Source organism: Mesoplodon bidens, assembly GCF_964165515.1.
Source record: "Mesoplodon bidens genome assembly, chromosome: X".
NCBI classification, from domain to species: domain Eukaryota; kingdom Metazoa; phylum Chordata; class Mammalia; order Artiodactyla; family Ziphiidae; genus Mesoplodon; species Mesoplodon bidens.
In genome coordinates this window covers 36,884,558-36,903,859 of record NC_138163.1, presented here as the reverse complement: position 1 = coordinate 36,903,859, position 19,302 = coordinate 36,884,558, and the positions used below count along the sequence as shown (strand labels likewise).

At 46.0% G+C, this 19,302-nt stretch overlaps 1 protein-coding gene across 2 annotated transcripts; it reads left to right on the top strand.

Annotated features, from left to right (window-relative positions):
* Window positions 1-1,029: 1,029 nt before the first annotated feature.
* ATP1B4 (ATPase Na+/K+ transporting family member beta 4) lies at window positions 1,030-18,025 on the top strand (the record flags this gene model as incomplete). Of its 2 annotated transcripts, none has more annotated exons than XM_081222602.1 (8): window positions 1,030-1,092; window positions 5,235-5,484; window positions 9,815-9,943; window positions 10,204-10,308; window positions 13,421-13,617; window positions 14,270-14,326; window positions 17,010-17,105; window positions 17,835-18,025. In XM_081222602.1, 8 exons carry the CDS (start codon window positions 1,030-1,032, stop codon window positions 17,994-17,996), a joined length of 1,059 nt encoding a protein of 352 aa, XP_081078728.1. In that variant the 3' UTR covers window positions 17,997-18,025. The 2 variants fall into 2 exon arrangements, with proteins under 2 accessions (XP_081078728.1, XP_081078727.1); XM_081222601.1 differs by having other exon boundaries at window positions 5,235-5,496.
* Window positions 18,026-19,302: the final 1,277 nt, after the last annotated feature.

Genomic DNA, 19,302 nt, shown 5'->3' with positions numbered 1-19,302 from the left:
ACATTCTCAGTCACCTGGGTGTAATGGGGGGGAGGGGATTTGTGAAGGATCTCATATTCCTCCTAGGCCTTTTAGCCACCCAGGCTCCAGTGGGGTGAACCAAACAAACCAAAAATGCTATACAATGTTCTTGGCTGTTTTTACTAATTTTTCTTTTGTTGGATCCCACATTGGCTTCAGGAGTTATATATGTCTGGGAAACTGACACTGCAAAGTTCTGGCTTGTTCCCTGCCCTGATGTTAAGGGATAAATATAGAGCTCAACCACTACAGAAATTTGGCCAGGATTCCAAGGGGTGTGTGTGTGAGGGGTAGTGCTGATGGGGTCATTCTGACATGTAGGCTAGAAAAAGGCTTCTTATGTCCAAGATCCTCTTTGGGCAGGGAGGGGCAAAGCAGGAGCCTGGCCTCTAAAATCAGAATGCATAATCCACCTTTAAGGGGCTGGTGGATTGATACAAATAAGGAATATCGTAGGTGGCTTGGTGTGTGTGTGGGGGGGAGGTGGGGAGAGCAAAGGGAATCTTTCCTGACACCCTAGATCCTTTTGCATGAGATCAGCCTTATGAAAAAAGAAAGTTATTCTTGGCCAACTCCCCTCACCCCCAACTCCCACCCACGCCCCACCCCCTGCACACACTGATATCCAACTCTCAGTTGAGAAGAACACAACTTAAGATCTCCATTGGGCCCATAGTAGCTCAGGCGCTAGAGAAGAGCAGGGAGTGAGAAGAGACATGAAGTTCAAGGGGGGGGGGGTGAGTCGCTCATCCTCGTGACCCAGAATATCTCCCCCTCCCTGTAATGATGAGCTTGCTTTTCCATAAGGGCTTTCCTTTGATTCAGGGAAGGGGCCAACCAATGAGAGAGGGGCATGTTAGATTATTTTGGGGAAGGGCTCATGCCAGGAGGGTTCACTTTTACTAGGCGCCAAGTATCCCCAGCAACCAGTGTCTCCTGTACCAGCAGAAGCTCCAGAGCTCTCAGCCACTTGCCTGCCTCTGCCGCGTCTTTGCCCACTGAACAGCCATGAGAAGGCAGCTCCGGTCCAGAAGGGCTCCGGCCTTTCCTTACGGTTATCGCTACAGACTTGTGAGTCCCAGGGAGCAGAATATTTCGCTGTCCCTTTTTAGTGGGGTGGGTTGGGGGTTGTGTAGGTGGTGGCTTAGGGCTGCTTCTCCTTAAGATGGGCAGGAACAGTGAAGTTTAAGGAAGCCCATTGTTTCAAGCTCGAGCAGTGACTCCCAGTACCCCACTGCACCCTAAATTGCTAGATTGAAAGAGGAAGCCCCTCTTCCTGTGCAAGAAGCATAAGGGAAGGGGAAGATGCCAGAGAATAAGGGGGAGCTTCTAAAATTTTTTCGTGGGAGTCTAGAATTTGAACAGACCTTTTGGAGTCTGGGAATAGAGGCTTCATTCTGAGAGCAAGAAATTTAGCCAAGAGAGAAGGGAAGGGAAGAGGAAATGAAAGGCGCTGCCTACCCAGCTGTCTCAGTCGCTTTGGGTGGTAGCTTCTTAGGAACCCAGCTGCTCTTTTCTAAAGCAGAAATTCCAAACGATGGCTAAAAGCATGGAATCCTAGATAGAAGTTGGGAGCAGTCCTAGACATCATCTCTCCAGAACCCCTCATTATGTAAAGGAGGCTGCTGGGGCTCAGAGCACAGGAGTGACTTGCAAGTTACTGGAAGAGCCAAAGTGAGAATGTAAGTTTCCTGACGTCTAATCTTGTGCTCTTTCCATCATATTTGCAGCATGCCACTCCCTAGCCCTCTGATCCTCCACCACCCATTGCCTCCCTGCCTGCCACCCCGCCCTGCCCAACACTCACGCACCCCAACTTCAATGTCACCATTTATCTCCAGGGTGCATTAGAAAATTTTTTGAACCCAAAGTTCCTTTGTGTTTACTTTGCTAGAAATCATGAATATATGCCGCATGCAGTAGTTTTTTTTTTTTTTTTTTTTTTTTTTTGCCGGGAGGTATATTCTGAAATCTCCCCCAGAGAGAGTTGTGATCTGGGCCCCAGGAAGAAACAAAGCTTAATCCATTTTTCTTGGGGAATGTCCACTTATATAACCAGGGAGCTAAGTGGAGACTGTCAACAGCCAGCAGAGGAAGACACGAATTCTTCCAACCCCGTATCAACCTGCGGAGGGCTTCTCGTAACTTTCCAGCCACAGTTTGTAGAATCTCTCTTTTGACATCCCCAAAGTCCCTACCGGGTCTCAGAGCAGTCACAGTCTGTAGGGCATACATAACTATTCCTTACTTGGCATCTTTCTCTATAATGCTGCTAAAGCGTTGTGTGTAATTTCAATTATTTGTCAACTGGTTTGGATTTTAAATGCATCAGGGGATCTTGCTCTTTATAGGGGCTACTTGATCAAATTTAAAAAGAAATTATTTGGGGCTTCCCTGGTGGCGCAGTGGTTGAGAGTCCGCCTGCCGATGCAGGGGACACGGGTTCGTGCCCTGGTCCGGGAAGATCCCACGTGCCACGGAGCAGCTGGGCCCGTGAGCCATGGCCGCTGAGCCTGTGCGTCCGGAGCCTGTGCTCCGCAACGGGAGAGGCCACAACAGTGAGAGGCTTGCGTATCGCAAAAAAAAAAAAAAAAAAAAAAAAAGAAATTACCTGATGCAGTGAATAATCGGGTGCTAATGTCTCTTTGACAATTAACCAACTGTTTGAATGTTTACAGGGTGTTAGTGCAGGGCACAAATTTATCTTTCGGGTCATACTGTGTGTTTATATATTTGTTTATATGTTCATATATTTAGAGTGCTCAAAATGGAGCCACCTTCTGCCCTTCAGACTCTTTCCTTTTAGGGCAACACGATGGCCCCAGCACACTCACACACACTATCACATGAGGGCAGTGCCACTTTAGGAAACTGACAAAAACAGACCCTCTCATTACCAAAGGATTCCCTACTGGATTCCGTTAAATAGTTGCACAAAAGGGCCTCTCTTGTACAACGTGAGGTTCTCCTATACCTGGAAGCAGGGGAGAGGGGAAAAGATATTTGCGGTTCCTGAAGCTCAGGCAGTGTGAGAGCCGTGGGGAAATTAGCTCTGAGAAGGTTAATTCTTCCCGGGAGGGTAAAGCTTTAATGACAAGCCATCTTTAATGGGATTATCGTGAGAGCTAATATCTACAAATAAGATCAGGCTGAGGCCAAAGCCAGCTGCCTCCTCGGTGGAGGGCAGGCAAACAGGCAACAAGGAGAGAAAAGGAAGTTTTCCAGGAAATATAAAGGGAATATAAATGTCTCCATGTTGAAATGCTATACTTCAAACTCTCTGAGATTCTCAGTTGCATTAGATTCTCTGGGGGCCATGATGACTACCCACTACAGTCCGAATGAGCGCTGAGGCTAGAGCAGAAAGCTCTGTGACAGCATTCCCCCAGAGCTCTGGTTCAGGAGTTTTCAGTCAGGCAGTTATCACTGACGTTTGTTCAGTACCCGCTGGTTACCTAGCTGTGGGCTCCACACTGTGGGAGAGCCATCAAGGAGTTAGAAAATATGGACCCTGCCCCCGGGTGCTCAGAATGTCATTCTGGAGGTCAGATGGGTACATGTGTTCACACACAAGGGAAAGAGATTTAAGGACATTTATTAATCCATTCAACATTGAGTGATGAGGTTTATTTTCCTAAGCCTTACTCTGTGAGTCCTTGTCAGAGTTAGAAATCTTTGATTATAAGCACCTCCAGTCTCTTGGGAACACAGAATCTAACGCATCGTCTGTGCTCCATAAACCACCTCTGCTAAACCGCTTCTAGGCACTTGTGCTCAGTGTGAGAAGCATCATTGTCCAGGGTATCAGGAAGCATGGTTCTGAGACTCAGCTCTATCATGACCTTGCTGAGTGATTTTGGCTAGATCCTGTCCCCTCCCTGGGCCTCACATGGAGAAGTGAATCTTCAAGGTCCCTGTCAGTGTTGATATGGCGCGTGACATAAAGCTGTACATTTGAACAAACTAGAGAGCAATTCAAGAGTGCTTATAATCAAGAGCTAGATAGCGCCGGGCAGACTGAATGCTGAGAGTATAGCCTTGTCACGCTGTATCACTTTTACTGATTCTGAACAATCCAGTTTTCTGACCCTCCCCCCCGGCCATGGCAGCCCTTTCAGCTGAGTGTCCTCTAAATGGCCTTTGAGGAATCAGGCAGGGAGGGTGCAGCACAGAGCCCCTGGCCTCTATCATTTGACACATTCAACCCCAACAGGTGCACAGGCCCTGCCACTCTTCAGATTTGGACAGCAGAGAGAAGGGACGGTGGCCTCAGACCCACAAAGAGCAAAGATCCAACCCTCCAGCCCGAGGCTGGGAGGCATTGGAAATACCATTTGGTGAAGTCTGGGTTTTTCTTTTTTGTTGTTGTTGGTTTTTTTTGTTTGTTTGTTTAATTTTCTTAGAACCACTCGGAGAAGATTACGGTTTCAGATCTCAAGTAATGGCTGCAATCAGTCAATCAACAAATATGTGCTGAGCATTTACTACGTGCCCAGATTTCTGCCTAGGGTATGGGGTTGGTGGCGGGAAGATGAAGGAAGTATCAGTTGCCGTGCCAGCCCTCAGGTGGTCTGTCCAACCTGCTTAAGGCAGGAGGAGGTTCCAGTGTGGGCAACAGTCAGAGAAGCAGCAAGGAACGCCCCCATCTCTTGTTTATGTTGGGAAGGCGTCTAAGTTTTGAGGAGGGGTACAGCAGCTGGCCTCTCCTCCTGATGTCTGTCCCAGGCTATTTTTAGCCACAACTTAGGATGGTGAGGTTGAGCAGCTGAAAGTGTACAGGGTGTTAGGAGAAAGCTGGCTTGGCCTGCGAATTTGCCATCATGGACACAGTGTCTAAAACTACTCCATCCTCCAGTGTTGAGCTCAGCTCTGCCCTGACAGGCCAGACAAAGTTAAGCGGGAAGCCAAGGCCCCAGGACAGAGTAATGACATGAACAGTCCTAGGGGAAGAGCCCAAATGCCTGAAGCCGAGAATAAAACTTGCACCTCTATGGAAAGAATATTGGGTCAAAATGGGTCATAGAAAGGATATTTCCTGCAAAAGAACAGAGAGAAAGAAATCTGCCTCTTGTAACAACAGGTATGTTTATGGGTAAGTGGACATCTGAAGCATCTCCAAACATTGAGTCGTTTTCCATTTATTTTGGCTGGTGGGATGTGCCATTGGAAATCTTCTTCTCCAAAAAGGGGATTGTGTTTTGTCACTGTTTCAGGATGATCAGGATGAAGTGAACCAGAACTACTTAGCAGATGAAGAGGAAGAAGCAGAAGAAGAGGCTCGGGTGATGGTGGTACCTGATTTGGAGGAGGAGGAGGAGGAAGAAGAGGAGGAGAAAGAAGAAGAGGAAAAGGAGGAGGAAGAGAGTCAGGCTCAGGAAACAGGCAGTGCCTGGTGGCGGAAATGGCAGATAGTGAACGAATACCTGTGGGATCCGGAGAAAAGGATGTCTCTGGCCCGAACAGGTCAGAGTTGGAGTAAGTCCCAGTTGTCCCAATGTCCCAGTCGGGTGTCCTTTGCTTTTGGCTTGGTGTCCAGTACTCCTTTACCATACGTTGGATGGGCTTGTCTGCAAAGTTCTCTAGCACTTCATGTAACAGGATCACTGCCTAGGGAAATAATGGGCAGATCTCATCAGAACAAACTCCCAAGTGGGTGAACAAACTTGATTGTATAGCTGAAATACACTGGGCTCAATAGCATTTGCAGTGCAGAGAGACAGTAAGAATGAGTTGAAAAAGTGCAGATTTCTTTGAAGCCCTAGCCCTGTCGCTTTCTATCTGTAACTTTGGGCTCATCGTTTATCTTCTCTGAGCCTCAGTTTCCTCGCCTGCTTAATGAAGGAAACAGTATCTGCCTTACCTCTCTCATAGGATCAGCCTGAGGCTCCAATAAGATGTTAAAATTGTAAAGTACAAAGTACTATGCAGAAGACTATTCCTAAGATACGAGACCCAAGTCCCTGCTAACCTGACCAAGGGTTTGTACAGCCTCATCATTTCACCTTGTAATATCAGTGAAGGAGAGCCACGGCTGCCCCTGGCCCCAGCTTGCAGGTGCTTTGCGATCGATCCCATGGTGTATAGAGAGAAATGGGTTAAAGGGATCATTTCTAGCAATTTAAGGCCGAGTCCCCATATTGCTTGATCAATGGCAGAATTGCGGTCCCCAGCATTTCCTCTTTGTACCACACGCTGCCACCACCTTTACTTCACAGCTTCCCCAGCATGCCTCTCCCAGGGTCCTACTCACCTCTTGAACTATTAATGCTGATCCTTCTCGGGAGATTTAGCTTGTGGTAAAAGTCACACTCGCCATAGTCTCTGAACATCCCAGGAAAAGAGCAGCTGCTGGTTTGAATTCAGTTAACCCACAGAAGAAAACAATAGATAACTCTATGGATAAATTAAGAGTCCCCCAGTGCCAAGGGCCTAGGTTGCTAAAGTCGATGGTCATGCCTTCTAAAGGCCCCTTTGGCTGAGAATTCTCTCCTTTGTAGTTTATGTTTCTAATTCAGCTCAGTCAGGATGAAACAGCCAGCCCTGCTGCCTGGAATTAGCAATAGCAGGTGTGGGGCTCTGAACAACACCCACCTCCCTTTACCCCTCTTCAGTTCCCAGCCCCACCCCTGCCCATCCCTCGAGCTCTCAACTGGAACAAATGTACCATTCAAGGAACATTCCGACGTTCTGGAAGCTGCAGACAAATGCTGGACACTCACTGGGGCTCCAAAAGGGGGCACAGCTGTTTCTCCCTTGCCTAAAGAGGACTGGAAAAACAGGCCTTGTGAAATGCAAGTGTGATTCTGGGAGAGGGAGCCCTACGTTAACCCTTAAACAGCCAGCCATTGGAACTTAACCAGATGAGCTGATCCCAACTGCGCCTGCGGAGAACAATCCATAGGCCAACAAGTGGGGATGAGGGAGGAAGGTTCAAGTGCCCAGGGAAGATATGGCAATGGGGACACTGCACGGTAGGTCGTATCCAGGCCTCGGGGTAGCGGGTCTAAGGAGAGCCCGGGCTACCCCTGGGCAAAGGGCAAATAGTGATGTTAATGCCTAGGCCGCCACATGCCTTGCTGCCCTCCTGCTTGAGAACTAGGTGCCACTTAAGCACTTACTAACACTGTCCCAACCTGGACATCAAAATGACCAACATATTCACCCAGCCCATTATTATATTCTGGGCTTTTCCTCTGATAGCTGGGCAACTTCTATTCTTAGGAGCTTTATGTTATTTTATTGGGTACTGACAAGAATTTTATGAGGTAGTAATATTATTATCCCCATTTTACAGATGCAGAAACTGAGGCTTAGAGAGGGTAAGTAACTTATCTAAAGTCACACAGTTAATAAAGTGGCAGTCCTGGGATTCAAACCCAGGTTGGATGAACACTGGAGTTCATTCTCTTGCCAGAACATCATGCTGTCTTCATGAACTCTAGCAATGAGCAAGGCCCTGATGGATAGGGCCTCAGGACCTGATGGGGTGTTTTAGTGGAAGGACTGAAGAGTTGGGATCGTGGGTACCTAGTCTATTCAAGATATAGTGGTCTATCCAAGCTTGGGTGGGACATTCAGGAGAAAACCCTGGATTACCTAGAGGAGCAGCCCAAGTAAAACTTGGACATTTGGAGCAGAAAGGGTTGGAGGGATCAACGGGTTCAGGTGGGTACAGTGCTTGGTTTTGCCGGGGGCAGGGGGTGGTGTAGCTGAGACAGTTAGCCTATCACAGACTCCAGGGCACAGACTCCTGGGCAAAGCTGAGGGGACTCCTTGCTAGTGCCCTTCTCCCATCTACAGCTTTCTGGCCACACATCCTAGGCAAGAAGGAAGATATCTCCAGGGGAATGTACCTGTATTCTATTGCTTTCCTCTCATCCATGAAACTGAGCCTTCTGGTCCCCCAGGATGGCTCCAGCTGTTGATCGGTTCCCAGGATGGGGATGGGGGTAGAGGGTTGGAGGAGGAGTCACAGGGCACATCCCATCAGGACAGCAGGCGGGCAGCAGCCAAGTATCACAAGCACACGAGGTGCTGCTGTTTCTTCTCCAGGGACTCCAACTGAATCAATGTGTTCATATTCCAGTTCTACTTTAGTTCATCTTATAAAACATAAAGGTTCACTTCTAGTTAGATTACTAAGAATTTTTTCTTCTTTTCCCTACTCCTTTTTTTCTTTTTTTTTCTTTTTTGGCTCATTTTATTTGGTTCATGGTTCAACTTAAAAATTAATATTTAATAAATAAAAATTATTTAAAATGAATATCTGCTTATAAAAAATTAATATTTGGATTTGGTGTGGGGTACAGCAAAGTTATGCGGTTTGTTCCGGTTTCTGGTTCATGATTCAGTTCAAATCTGTAGCTCCGACATCATGTCACTGCTGTGAGCGGAGCTAGATATTATTTTCTGAGAAAGCCCCAAGGAGGGCTTGAAAGAGCTTCTCAGCAGCAATCTCATGCTCATTCACTCATTCTGTGCTGCCTAATCCTGGGGCAAACCTAATACTAATCCAGCCCACAGAGGAAGAATTCACACAACTGTGCTTCTGGTCCTATGGCAATAATAATATTAATAATAACAATGATGGGGCTTCCCTGGTGGCGCAGTGGTTGGGAGTCTGCCTGCCGATGCAGGGGACACGGGTTCGTGCCCCGGTCCGGGAAGATCCCACATGCCATGGAGCGCCTGGGCCTGTGAGCCATGGCCGCTGAGCCTGCGCGTCCGGAGCCTGTGCTCCGCAACGGGAGAGGCCACAACAGTGAGAGGCCCATGTACCGCAAAAAATAAAAAAAATTAAAAAAAATAATAGCGATGATGAAGACTGCCACTTACAGAGCACTTAGTATATGCCAGGCTCTGTGCTATGCTATTTATATGCATTATTCAATGTTAAGAAGTAAGTACTATTATTATCCTCATCTTACAGATGAGGAAATTGAGGCCCAGAGAGGTAAATAGCATGTCTAAGATTAAACAGTTAGGAAGTGGTACAGTCAGGACAGGATGTCAGGAAAGGCTGAATTTCAAATAGGGTTAGGGATATTGATCAGAATATGAGGTAAGGGCTGAACTTATCCCCATTTTACCTGCGAGGAATCGGGGGTGCCAGGAGGTTCTATAACTTATAGCTCACAGGTTGAGCTCACAGGTAGCAGGTGTCAGTAATTAAGTACAGTTTGCCCCTCTTCCCTTCCCCATCCTGCGTTAGTGTTCCTTTTGAAAAGCAGAGTCACTTAGAGTTTTGCCAAAAATAAAGAAGATTTGAAATACGTAAAGTGAAACCTCACTTTGCCTTCATTAGAGGCACATCCAGTGGAAACGAATCAAAGGTTTGAATTATAGGCTATGTGAAAAGAAATGCTGTTTTCATCACTTGCAAATACATATAATCACTGGAACCAAGCTGCTAGGACTCTTTAGGGCACCTACTTTAATGAATAGCGAAGAATGATTTGTACTTAGGACATCAACCATTGCCCAGAGGACTCCCAAGCAATTTGCCCTCTGCAGTACTTTAAACTCCACTCCCCTGTAATCTTGTTCACGGTCATCATTTGCTCAGCAAGCCCTTCCATCGGAGATGCTGTAAAGGTAAACTGCAATCAGACCTCTGACGCAATTCTCACCAATTTCAAATTGGTGAAATCTGAATAAGCAAGGACATACTGAATCTGAGGAATTTTTAAAAAGCCATGTCACGTGTTTGGGTTGGTTCTGGTTCATGAGTTCAAATGCAGAGGCAGGGCTTGTTGGCCAGCACTGACCACCCTCATCTGTGATTGTTCTGCAGGCCTGATCTTAGTCATTTACTTCTTCTTCTATGCTTCCCTGGCCGCTGTGATCACCCTCTGCATGTACACGCTATTTCTGACCATCAGTCCTTACATGCCGACCTTCACTGAGAGGGTGAAGCCTCCTGGTGAGTGCCCAAATACCCCGTGCTGTCAGAACTTGCTGGACAGAAATCTGCTTGCACAGCATGTTCAGCTTCAATTAACTTTGGCTCTTCCCGGTAATGACTTAGGGATTCAATTATTAAGAGTAAAAGTAAAATGGTACTTAGCAAATTATGGTCCTTTTCATTTTGATTGCCTGGGGGGAAATGGTTTCATGGGAATCGATACAAAAAAATTATCCCAAGAATGGGTTAATATATCCAAGACCTGTTTTCATTGCCAGGAGTTATGATCAGACCCTTCGCCCATAGCCTTAACTTCAACTTCAACGTTTCTGAACCTGACACTTGGCAGCATTATGTGATTAGTCTAAATGGCTTTCTCCAGGGTAAGTTCCTCTGAATGGTGAGAATCTCTTTGGAAAGGTGATGGGTGGGAACTCAAATTCAAAATTCACTTGGCTCAGAAATCCCAGTCTTACTAGCACTGCCCATTCTGGTTTTTCCTTACCATGCATCCCCCTGAGCACCTGCAGATACAATCAAAACTGCTATGGTTTGTGATTGTATGTTGCCTTGAAAGCATATAAGCCAGTAAGATGATAAGTTCATTGGGGCAGAGAACTTGTTTTCTCTTCCTGAACACCCTATACCACCTAGTTATGTCCTAGGCACATCCAGATGGCTCAATAATGATCAATTATAAAAGATAATTCGGGGGGGAGGTAGTGGTGAGAAAAGAAGAGTGTTCTCCAGAACAGGAGGATTCTTGCCTCCTATGTTTTCTCAAGGTAAGAGAATTCATTTCTTGGAGATGATCCATCTTAAAGGAGGAGAAAAAGGGTCTTCATTTAAATAGCAGTCCAAAAGGGAGTTAGAGGAAGAATCTGAGTGGCACTCACTCCAACATTTTGACAGCAAGTGTTTTCTAGAGCGTCATCAGATACATTTTCAGGGGTGAATGAATGGCTTTCTGAGAAGCCCTTACACAGGGTGAAAACTGAGGTAGCAGCTTGGTTAAGGTTAAACACAGAGCACACAGTCTCTGTATTTATCCAGCTATCAAAGAGGAGCCCCCATGGGTTTACTGCACCTATTATTTGTGGAAAAAAGCCAGGTTTGGTTTTCCTGGCTGAAGTGGGGTGATGGGGGTGGCCAACAGAATGTGCACTGAATTAAGAGGATTCTCTTATGTGATAGGAAGTGTTATTTAAATGTGTAAATGTGTAAATGTCACTGAACTTTAACCCTGCATAGCAGAGTCTATCGTCCACATTGGGGGAACTAAGGCTCAGAAAGGAGAAGAAATGTAATCATAGTCTCCCAGTAGCAGTAGTGTTTAAATTTAAACCCTTGTTTCTGTTCTCGACACCCTTGCTACTCAAAGTGTGACCCAGGGACCAGCAGCAGCAGCATCACTTGGGAGTTTGTTGGAAAGGCAGAATCTCAGGCTCCACCCAGACCTGCTGAATGGGGATCCGCAGGTGATCTGTATGTCCATTAAAGCTCGAGAAGTTCTGCTTTTCATAATTCTCTGCTGCTGCCATATGACCAGGAGTTAGAAACTCAGCTTTGTATTGGTAATGCTCAGTGTCATCTTGGTTAAGTCTGAGCTTCAGATTACTCACCTGTAAAATTAGAGGGGCTGGGGCTTCCCTGGTGGCGCAGTGGTTGAGAGTCCGCCTGCCGATGCAGGGGACACGGGTTCGTGCCCCGGCCCGGGAGGATCCCACATGCCGCGGAGCGGCTGGGCCCGTGAGCGATGGCCGCTGAGCCTGCGCGTCCGGAGCCTGTGCTCCGCAACGGGAGAGGCCACAACAGTGAGAGGCCCGCATACCGCAAAAAAAAAAAAAAAAATTAGAGGGGCTGGGTTCTTTTTGAATCCATGTAGTTCCACTTTTGACTCCCCAAAATGTTTTGGGCATCATAGCCAGCACAATATCTTCTTTTCTTTCAAAATGTTTGTGAGCTATTGCAAATGTACTGCCAGAATCTCTGCTGAGGAAATTCCTCTGAGAAGGTAGTAGATTCAGAAATATCAATTCTGACCTGATGACACAGGTGGGGAACATTAGGAAAAGCATTGGGTTTTTTAGTGCCTAAGCGTAGATAATAATGCCCCGTTAAAAAGGAACACACCTCTGAAATAGACATCCCAGAGTATCAATTTCATTCCCATGAGGACAGGGATTTTGCAATAAGGGTCATGTCCATGTCACAGTATTTTTAATGGAACTACCTCAAGAGAAACAAGGAGCACATGATTAGAGCTTCTATTTAGAAAGTTATTTGAACAGTTTACTCTTTAAAAAAAGGAGAGAGAGAGAGAGAGAGAGAGAGATTAAAACAAAACCTTGAATTGAATGTAGCTTTGTCAAAGGACAAATAAAGGCTTAGCCATAATTAGAATAGATTTAAAATTCCCAGTTGCTTCTAATATCAAACTCAAGTCACAATCTGGTTAGATGAGGGTCCAGCAATACGTTTGGAGTTTTAACGCTGGTGGATTGTAGGTGCACAGTCTCCTCTAAAAACCTGAGCTACTTGGAACATGAATGCATGGGGGCTGGATCTAACCGGACTAACTGGATTCCATCATTTAGAACCAAACTGGAAATAATGCAGTAATTTCTAAAGCCCAGTTCTCTGGCATCTAGTAGCCCAAAGAGTCAGCTCACAGATAGCCCTTTTCAGCTCTCTCCCTGATATATGTACCTTGGGCACATGTTAAATTCCATCCAGTGTAAAGGGACACTAACTCTGAGTGCCTCAGGTCTCAGTAGACAAGATCTCACCCCCTCACCCTCTCAGTGGAGACCGCTATGGTTGTCATTGTTTTCTGTCTTTCAACCTAAGCTTCTATTTTGCAGTGCTAACTTCCCTCTGTAAAGAATGAGGAGCTGATTTATCTCCTCCTCTTCGTGCTCCCCCTTCCTCCTGTCCCACAACACACACTCGTCACTGTCTTGCATCGTGTGCCTCTCATTGACCTCAAAGAGAGATGTTTCCTAGGCTGAACTTAAAGAGATTTAATCCAGGGGCTTTGCCTCCTTATATATGCCATGCCTTGATATGATTCAATCCTTCTTCCAAAATCCATCTACTATGTTGCCTATTCCTCTCCCAGAAGTAGAAAAGGCAGCCCTCCAAGTTTACAATTTACCGTATCAGAAAAGAAATAATGAAAAATAGAGGAAAGTTATAAAGCGATAAACATACAATCCAGAGACAGATATCGAAGAAGTTCAAGGGAATGAAAAGCAAGGGGACAGGCAATCAAAGTGGGCTGAGGGGACCAGCCCAGAAGGCTTCTTGGAGGTATGTTGCTGATGAAGGGCCTTGGGCACCTGATGCCAGGTCACGGGCCCTAGGACAAACTGAGTGGGCTTTCAGAGGAGCACAAGCAAGCTGGAGAAAGGAAACTAGGGAAGAGAACTACTGAAAACATGGCCTTCCTCTGTAGTACCTATCTAACATGACCCTTTGCCACCCACACTTTAGGTTATAATGACAGTCTTCAAGAGGAAATGAATGTAGATTGCCCCCCAGGCCAATACTTCATCCAAGATGGTGATGAGGATGAGGACAAGAAGGCCTGCCAATTTAAGCGCTCCTTCCTGAAGAACTGCTCTGGCCTGGAGGACCCTACTTTTGGCTACTCTACTGGACAGCCCTGCATCCTTCTCAAGATGAACCGGGTATATTGGCCCTTGTCACTCTGGCTATGATAAGTGGATGAGTTGGGTAGGAAGGCTCTGGCCGCTCCACTTCTCTTGGGCTCTGTCTTCATACACTGTAAGTTTGGCTATTTTTTACCAAGAGCATCACTAATACAAACAACCAGACAAACCTACCAAGCAATAATTCCTTTTCTCCCTGAACACGTTCTATTTTGATTCTTCTCCAGCACCCCTAAACCTCTGATGCTCTGTCAGGAATGAGATCTTGAGCTGTTTGGAACAGGGGACTGACATGGGGGTGGCCTGGGGGACAATTCTTATATCACAAGAAATGCATTTTCCTTCTCTCCTGCCATGCCTCAGGTGTGGCAGAGCCTTACCAGGCACACTCCTCTTGACCCAGTACGTTCTTTACATTTTCAAGGTAATCCTGCTGCAGTTACCATTGTATGAATATCAGGCACAAATAAAATAAGAACTAAGCTGAGCTGAGCAGCTCTGAAGATACTTTGCATTTTCTGCTTTCTGTAACATTTCTGAGAGGGCAAAATAGATCAAGTTTATGCCTAAAGAAAGGACAACTCAAGGGGGATTTAGAAAAGCCGTATTTTTCCTGTCAAATCTGTTTTGGTTTTTGGTTTTTTAAAAAACGCTGGTTTTCTTTTGCTAGATTGTTGGCTTTCGCCCTGAGCCTGGAGACCCTGTGAAGGTTTCCTGCAAAGTTCAGGTAAAGTGCCCTTTTGAGTAAGTACTGTTAGCACAGCTGTTTCATGCAAAAGGGTGGGTCTCCCCTTCCAAGGGCTTTACCATGGATGGTTGCCTAAGGGTTAGGGAAAGGTTTAATCTTTTCATAACTACACCTCCATTTATACCTTCGGGCCTCCCTGTTTCCAGAAAGCATTCCATTCATGTGTATTCGTGTGTGTAGTGTTTGTGTGTGTGTGTGCTGATTTATACCTGTGAAAGCCAAAGACTGAACCTCAGCTAAGGGCCACAGCAGGAAACAACAATGTGCCAAGTCATTAACGGGAATTCTGTTTACACTTTTGCTCTAATTACTTGTTTCTCTGAACTAAACAAGCAGCTTTCATTAGAGTCATTAGTCCCTGCTTTTAAAACTGATTTCACAAAAGAAAAGCAAGGGAATGATATCACAAAAGTTAGGTAGTGTTTGTGGAAAGACAGGCTCTGATCTGTTTCTTAACTTGGGTGGAGGTCTTCAGGGGTCAATTTTCTTCTTCTTCCTTAAATCGTGTGTGTGTGTGTGTGTGTGTGTGTGTGTGTGTGTAGCCTCCATACTCTTAGACATATTTTACAATATAACATATATAGCAATACAAAAATAAATAAATAAAACTGATTTCACTTTTTGTAGCAATGACCAGTGGCACTGGGTGCTGCAGTAACAAATGACTACAAGGGAAGTATAAACAGAACTCCATTAATATGCTAATTAACTGTCCTTCAAGGGACCATTAACTCCTATCTCATCTATGCCAATTAGCTCCTTTGTAGGAAAAAGCCTACAGAGATCTTGGGTTTGCTGGGGTTTGCTTCTTAAAGCTGGCAGTAGCTCCCACCTGTTTGGTAACACCTACTACACCCCCAGTCCTGGACGGTTGTCTTGCAAATGTGTGAAGCAGGGTAACCCCATTCTCAGTACCAGAAATGCCGCTCAAAACTCCAGTCTTGATTGTGGCAGATCAGAAAGCAGCAAAAGGCAGCATTTATTCAGTCAATAGTTCACATTCAGCAAGAATTTATGGATCACTTATTAAGTACCAGGTACTTTGCTAGGTGTTGGGGGTGCCAAGATAAATATGATTCCGTCTCTGAAATCAGGGCCAAGTAATACAGGTGCTATGAAAGGTGCAGTGGAGGGCTTCCCTGTTGGCGCAGTGGTTGAGAGTCCGCCTGCCGATGCAGGGGACACGGGTTCGTGCCCCGGTCCGGGAGGACCCCACGTGCCGCGGAGCGGCTGGGCCCGTGAGCCATGGCCGCTGAGCCTGCGCGTCCGGAGCCTGTGCTCCGCAACGGGAGAGGCCACAACAGTGAGAGGCCTGCGTACCGCAAAAAAAAAAAAAAAAAAAAAGGTGCAGTGGGGACATTAAAGAGGGAAAGGTTAGTTCCACGTGAGAGGTGGTGACACTGAAGTTGAGCTTTGAAAGGTCAGGCAGTGCTTGCTAGGTGAACAAGGTAGGAAGGACATTCATTCTGGTCACATATATGTGAGCATGTATAAACATACACACGTGAGGTGTGACTGCAAACCGTTGGAATTGATTCCACACACCATTCAGAAAAAAATGAATTTCATTACTTTTTACAAGAATATATAAATAAACCATAAAGACGAACTCAGTCTTAAACCAGCATATTAATTGGATTGAGTCCTGCTTATAGTTCCCTAGTGGAAGCCATTCATTTTTCAGCTTACATCGAACCTTGCTGAGAACTGTCCTTTAAAAAGAAAAAAGAAACGCTGAGTCATTATACATTGTATAATAATCAACACTGGTCAAATCCACGCCCACTTGTGGAAATCAAGCATGATGAGGTAATTATTAGAATAAATTAAGGAGAGCTCGGTTTATACCAAGAGCTATTATACTATATCGATAGAAGTAATCACATGACCCAAGTGAGCGATTTGCTAGTAGTGATGCACTGTTCGTCCCCTAGCAACCTCTAGACCTCTGCTATTTAGGGCAAGCCTAACGCATGGGCAGAATGGGCAGTCCCCTACCTGACATGATATGATGAGGGTAGACTTATTTATTTAATCATTTCCCCCCTTACTTATCCTCCTGACCCCACCTCCTGTAATTAAGCACCTCAGAGAATGTGGTCAGAGACATGCATTTAGGTGAGCCAACTACAGGCTGTGTCCCTATGCATCGGGTCCCTGTGCGCCGGGTCTGACCTCAACCAGAAATGAGCACACCGTGTGCACGTTGTTGTGGAGTGGGATTTACTAGGCATGTTCCAACTTGCGCCTGCCTCAGCTCCAAAGTCCAAGACTGGGTACCAGGACCAGTGTGATTCTTTGGAAAGGGGCTGGCATGGTAGGCCCTCTTGCCAGAGCAACACTGGGTACTGCAAGCCCTTTGGAGCCCTTCTGCCTGGGTCCCCTAGGAGCCAGCATACAGCCATACTGAGAACCTTCAGCCTCCGTGGTCTGGGCCTTCTATTCAGTGTTCTTTGCACTGAAAAGCCAAAGCACAGTCTCTCCCTGGAAACACTCCTCTGGGGATAAGTCTGGGCTGAGCTATGCCCCATTCTGCTTTCGTGGTCTTCCTGAGACAGTTGTGGGTCACACAGTGATTTCACCTGGGACACAGGCCCCTTTAGCTCAGGCTCCAACTCACTGAGTGACCCAGCACCTGATATGTACTTGCTTTTACTTACAGAAAGGTGATGAAAACGACATCCGATCCATCAATTACTACCCAGAGTCGGCTTCTTTTGACCTCCGTTACTACCCTTACTATGGCAAACTGACTCACGTAAGTCTGTATTCCCTTCAGTCTTTGCTGTCAGAAAGGGCTCAGAGACAAAGGAAGGGCTGGCTGGGATCTATGAGAATTAGGGAGCAGCAGGTAGTAGCAAAGGTGTGAATAGCTGCTGGCCCAGACTAGGAGTTCCCTCTACCAATTCCTATCCCAACCGCTCCTTTCCAAATCTGAAGGAATCTCAGACATGGTCTGGCCTAACTCCTTCAGTTTACAGATGGAGAGATTAGGGTTCAGAGAGAAGAAGTGACTTGCCCAATGTCACATAGCTAATTAGTGGCAGAGCCAGGAGCAGACAAATCACTTGCCATTGCACTAAATTATGCCCAAATAATCACTTTCCTGTTTCTCACACTTAGAGCCTCGGGGCAGTGAAAACTTCATCTCCAGCATGGAGACTTGATAAATACTAGTTCTGGTTTGATTCATGGTCTGATATCTAGAAAATCACATCACGCTGAGCTAGAATTGGTTTTCCCCAGAGGACAGACAACTGACACTGACTTACGAGAGAAATGTGTCATTTCTCCACTGTCCCAGGGCAGAGACAGCATGTCAGTTGCTTTAGCCATTTGTGACTTGGCATCATGGGATTTACTCAGTTCCTTTTGTGGAGGCTGTTCCATCCTCCTGCACTGGTTATCTGATCACTTCCATCCTATTGCCCTCCCCTACATCCCCTCCCCTCCTCACACTTAGAATTCATTGTTCTTCCACCTACAGGTTAACTACACCTCCCCGCTGGTGGCAATGCACTTTACAGATGTAGTGAAGAACCAAGCGGTGCCTGTGCAGTGCCAACTGAAGGGCAAAGGCATCATAAATGATGTCATCAATGATCGTTTTGTGGGTAGGGTAATCTTTACTCTGAACATAGAAACCTAAGAACTTCAGGGGGCCACTCCCACCAGTTCTGTTTCTGTTTTATTTCATGTTACCCTGGTAGCACCTGAATTCTTTTTCTTCAATTGGGACACAGCCAAGTGGACACCTGAGACAGCAGATCATCTTTCCTTGCCTTTGGCGTATGTTCGAAATGGCATTGTGGGAGCTATTTGATTTTTAAAGGTAGTGTCTCCTGATGACAAATAGCTTATATTAATTTCCTTTTCTCCCACTTAAAACTAAAACCCATTCTTGCTGCTAGAAGTCTCATTGTAGTGTAACATAGTATCTGATAAAATTCACAATAGCCATGAAGGAGAATTTCCATAATGATTATAAATTCATCATGTTTTCTAAAAATTTGTTGTTTAAGATTCCTCCCAACCAGGCTGATAACTAACCATTTTTGTTAACCTGCCTGGCAAGGTCCTTCCCTGAGAATCACCATCCAGACCAATCCAGAAAACACCTAGGGCCACCATACCTAGGGAACTCTACATCCAGGGGTGCTTGTGAAACTGGCTGCCTCACATGGGCATCTAAATACTGATTCACAGACTAGGTTATCTTCAACTGGGACAGAAGTCAGTGATAATTGGATATTGTCCTGGGATAGACCAGAACATAGACCTTCCTATAACTTTTTTTTGGGGGGTGAGGCCCACTGCAACTGGGGAGAACACCTACCATGTGGATGTGACTGGTATTAGATTCCTTGCTTTATGGTGTAATCATCCAAAGGCAAATGTTCCTGCAGAAAGGTTTGTCTCAGCGTCAGACACAGGAAGAAAACAAGGAAGATCTCCACCAACTAATTCTTCTTGAGCTCTTTGTTTGACAGTAGTGTGATGTTCTTTGAGACCATCAGGGATAGGTGTGTTGACCGTCCCCGCCCACACCTCGCTACAGCGCTGGGGATTGAAATCAGGGTCTCCCAACTGATACGTGGTAAAACAGAAAGCTCCTGCCAGGCCACCTAAATTCGAGGCCCATTAGCCAGCTTTTCATTTGCTTAAAAAAACGATAAGAGGCAGATGTTTATCCAGGTTGTGGATCAGCCAGGCTGCTTTGTCTTATCTTTGGCCATGTGACCATTCCACTGTTCCTTAACACCTCCACCAGGGGGAGGGCTGGGACAAGGAGAAAAAGAAAGCATCAGAGAAGAGCGTAGCGTCTCAGGGTCCAAAGCAGGGTTAAATGCCACCTAGAAGTATCCAGAGTCTGAATCTCCTCTACAATGTTTACCTTCTCCCAAAACAGGGAACTGACAGTCTGGTAGTGAAGACAAACAAGTAAAGAAGTAACT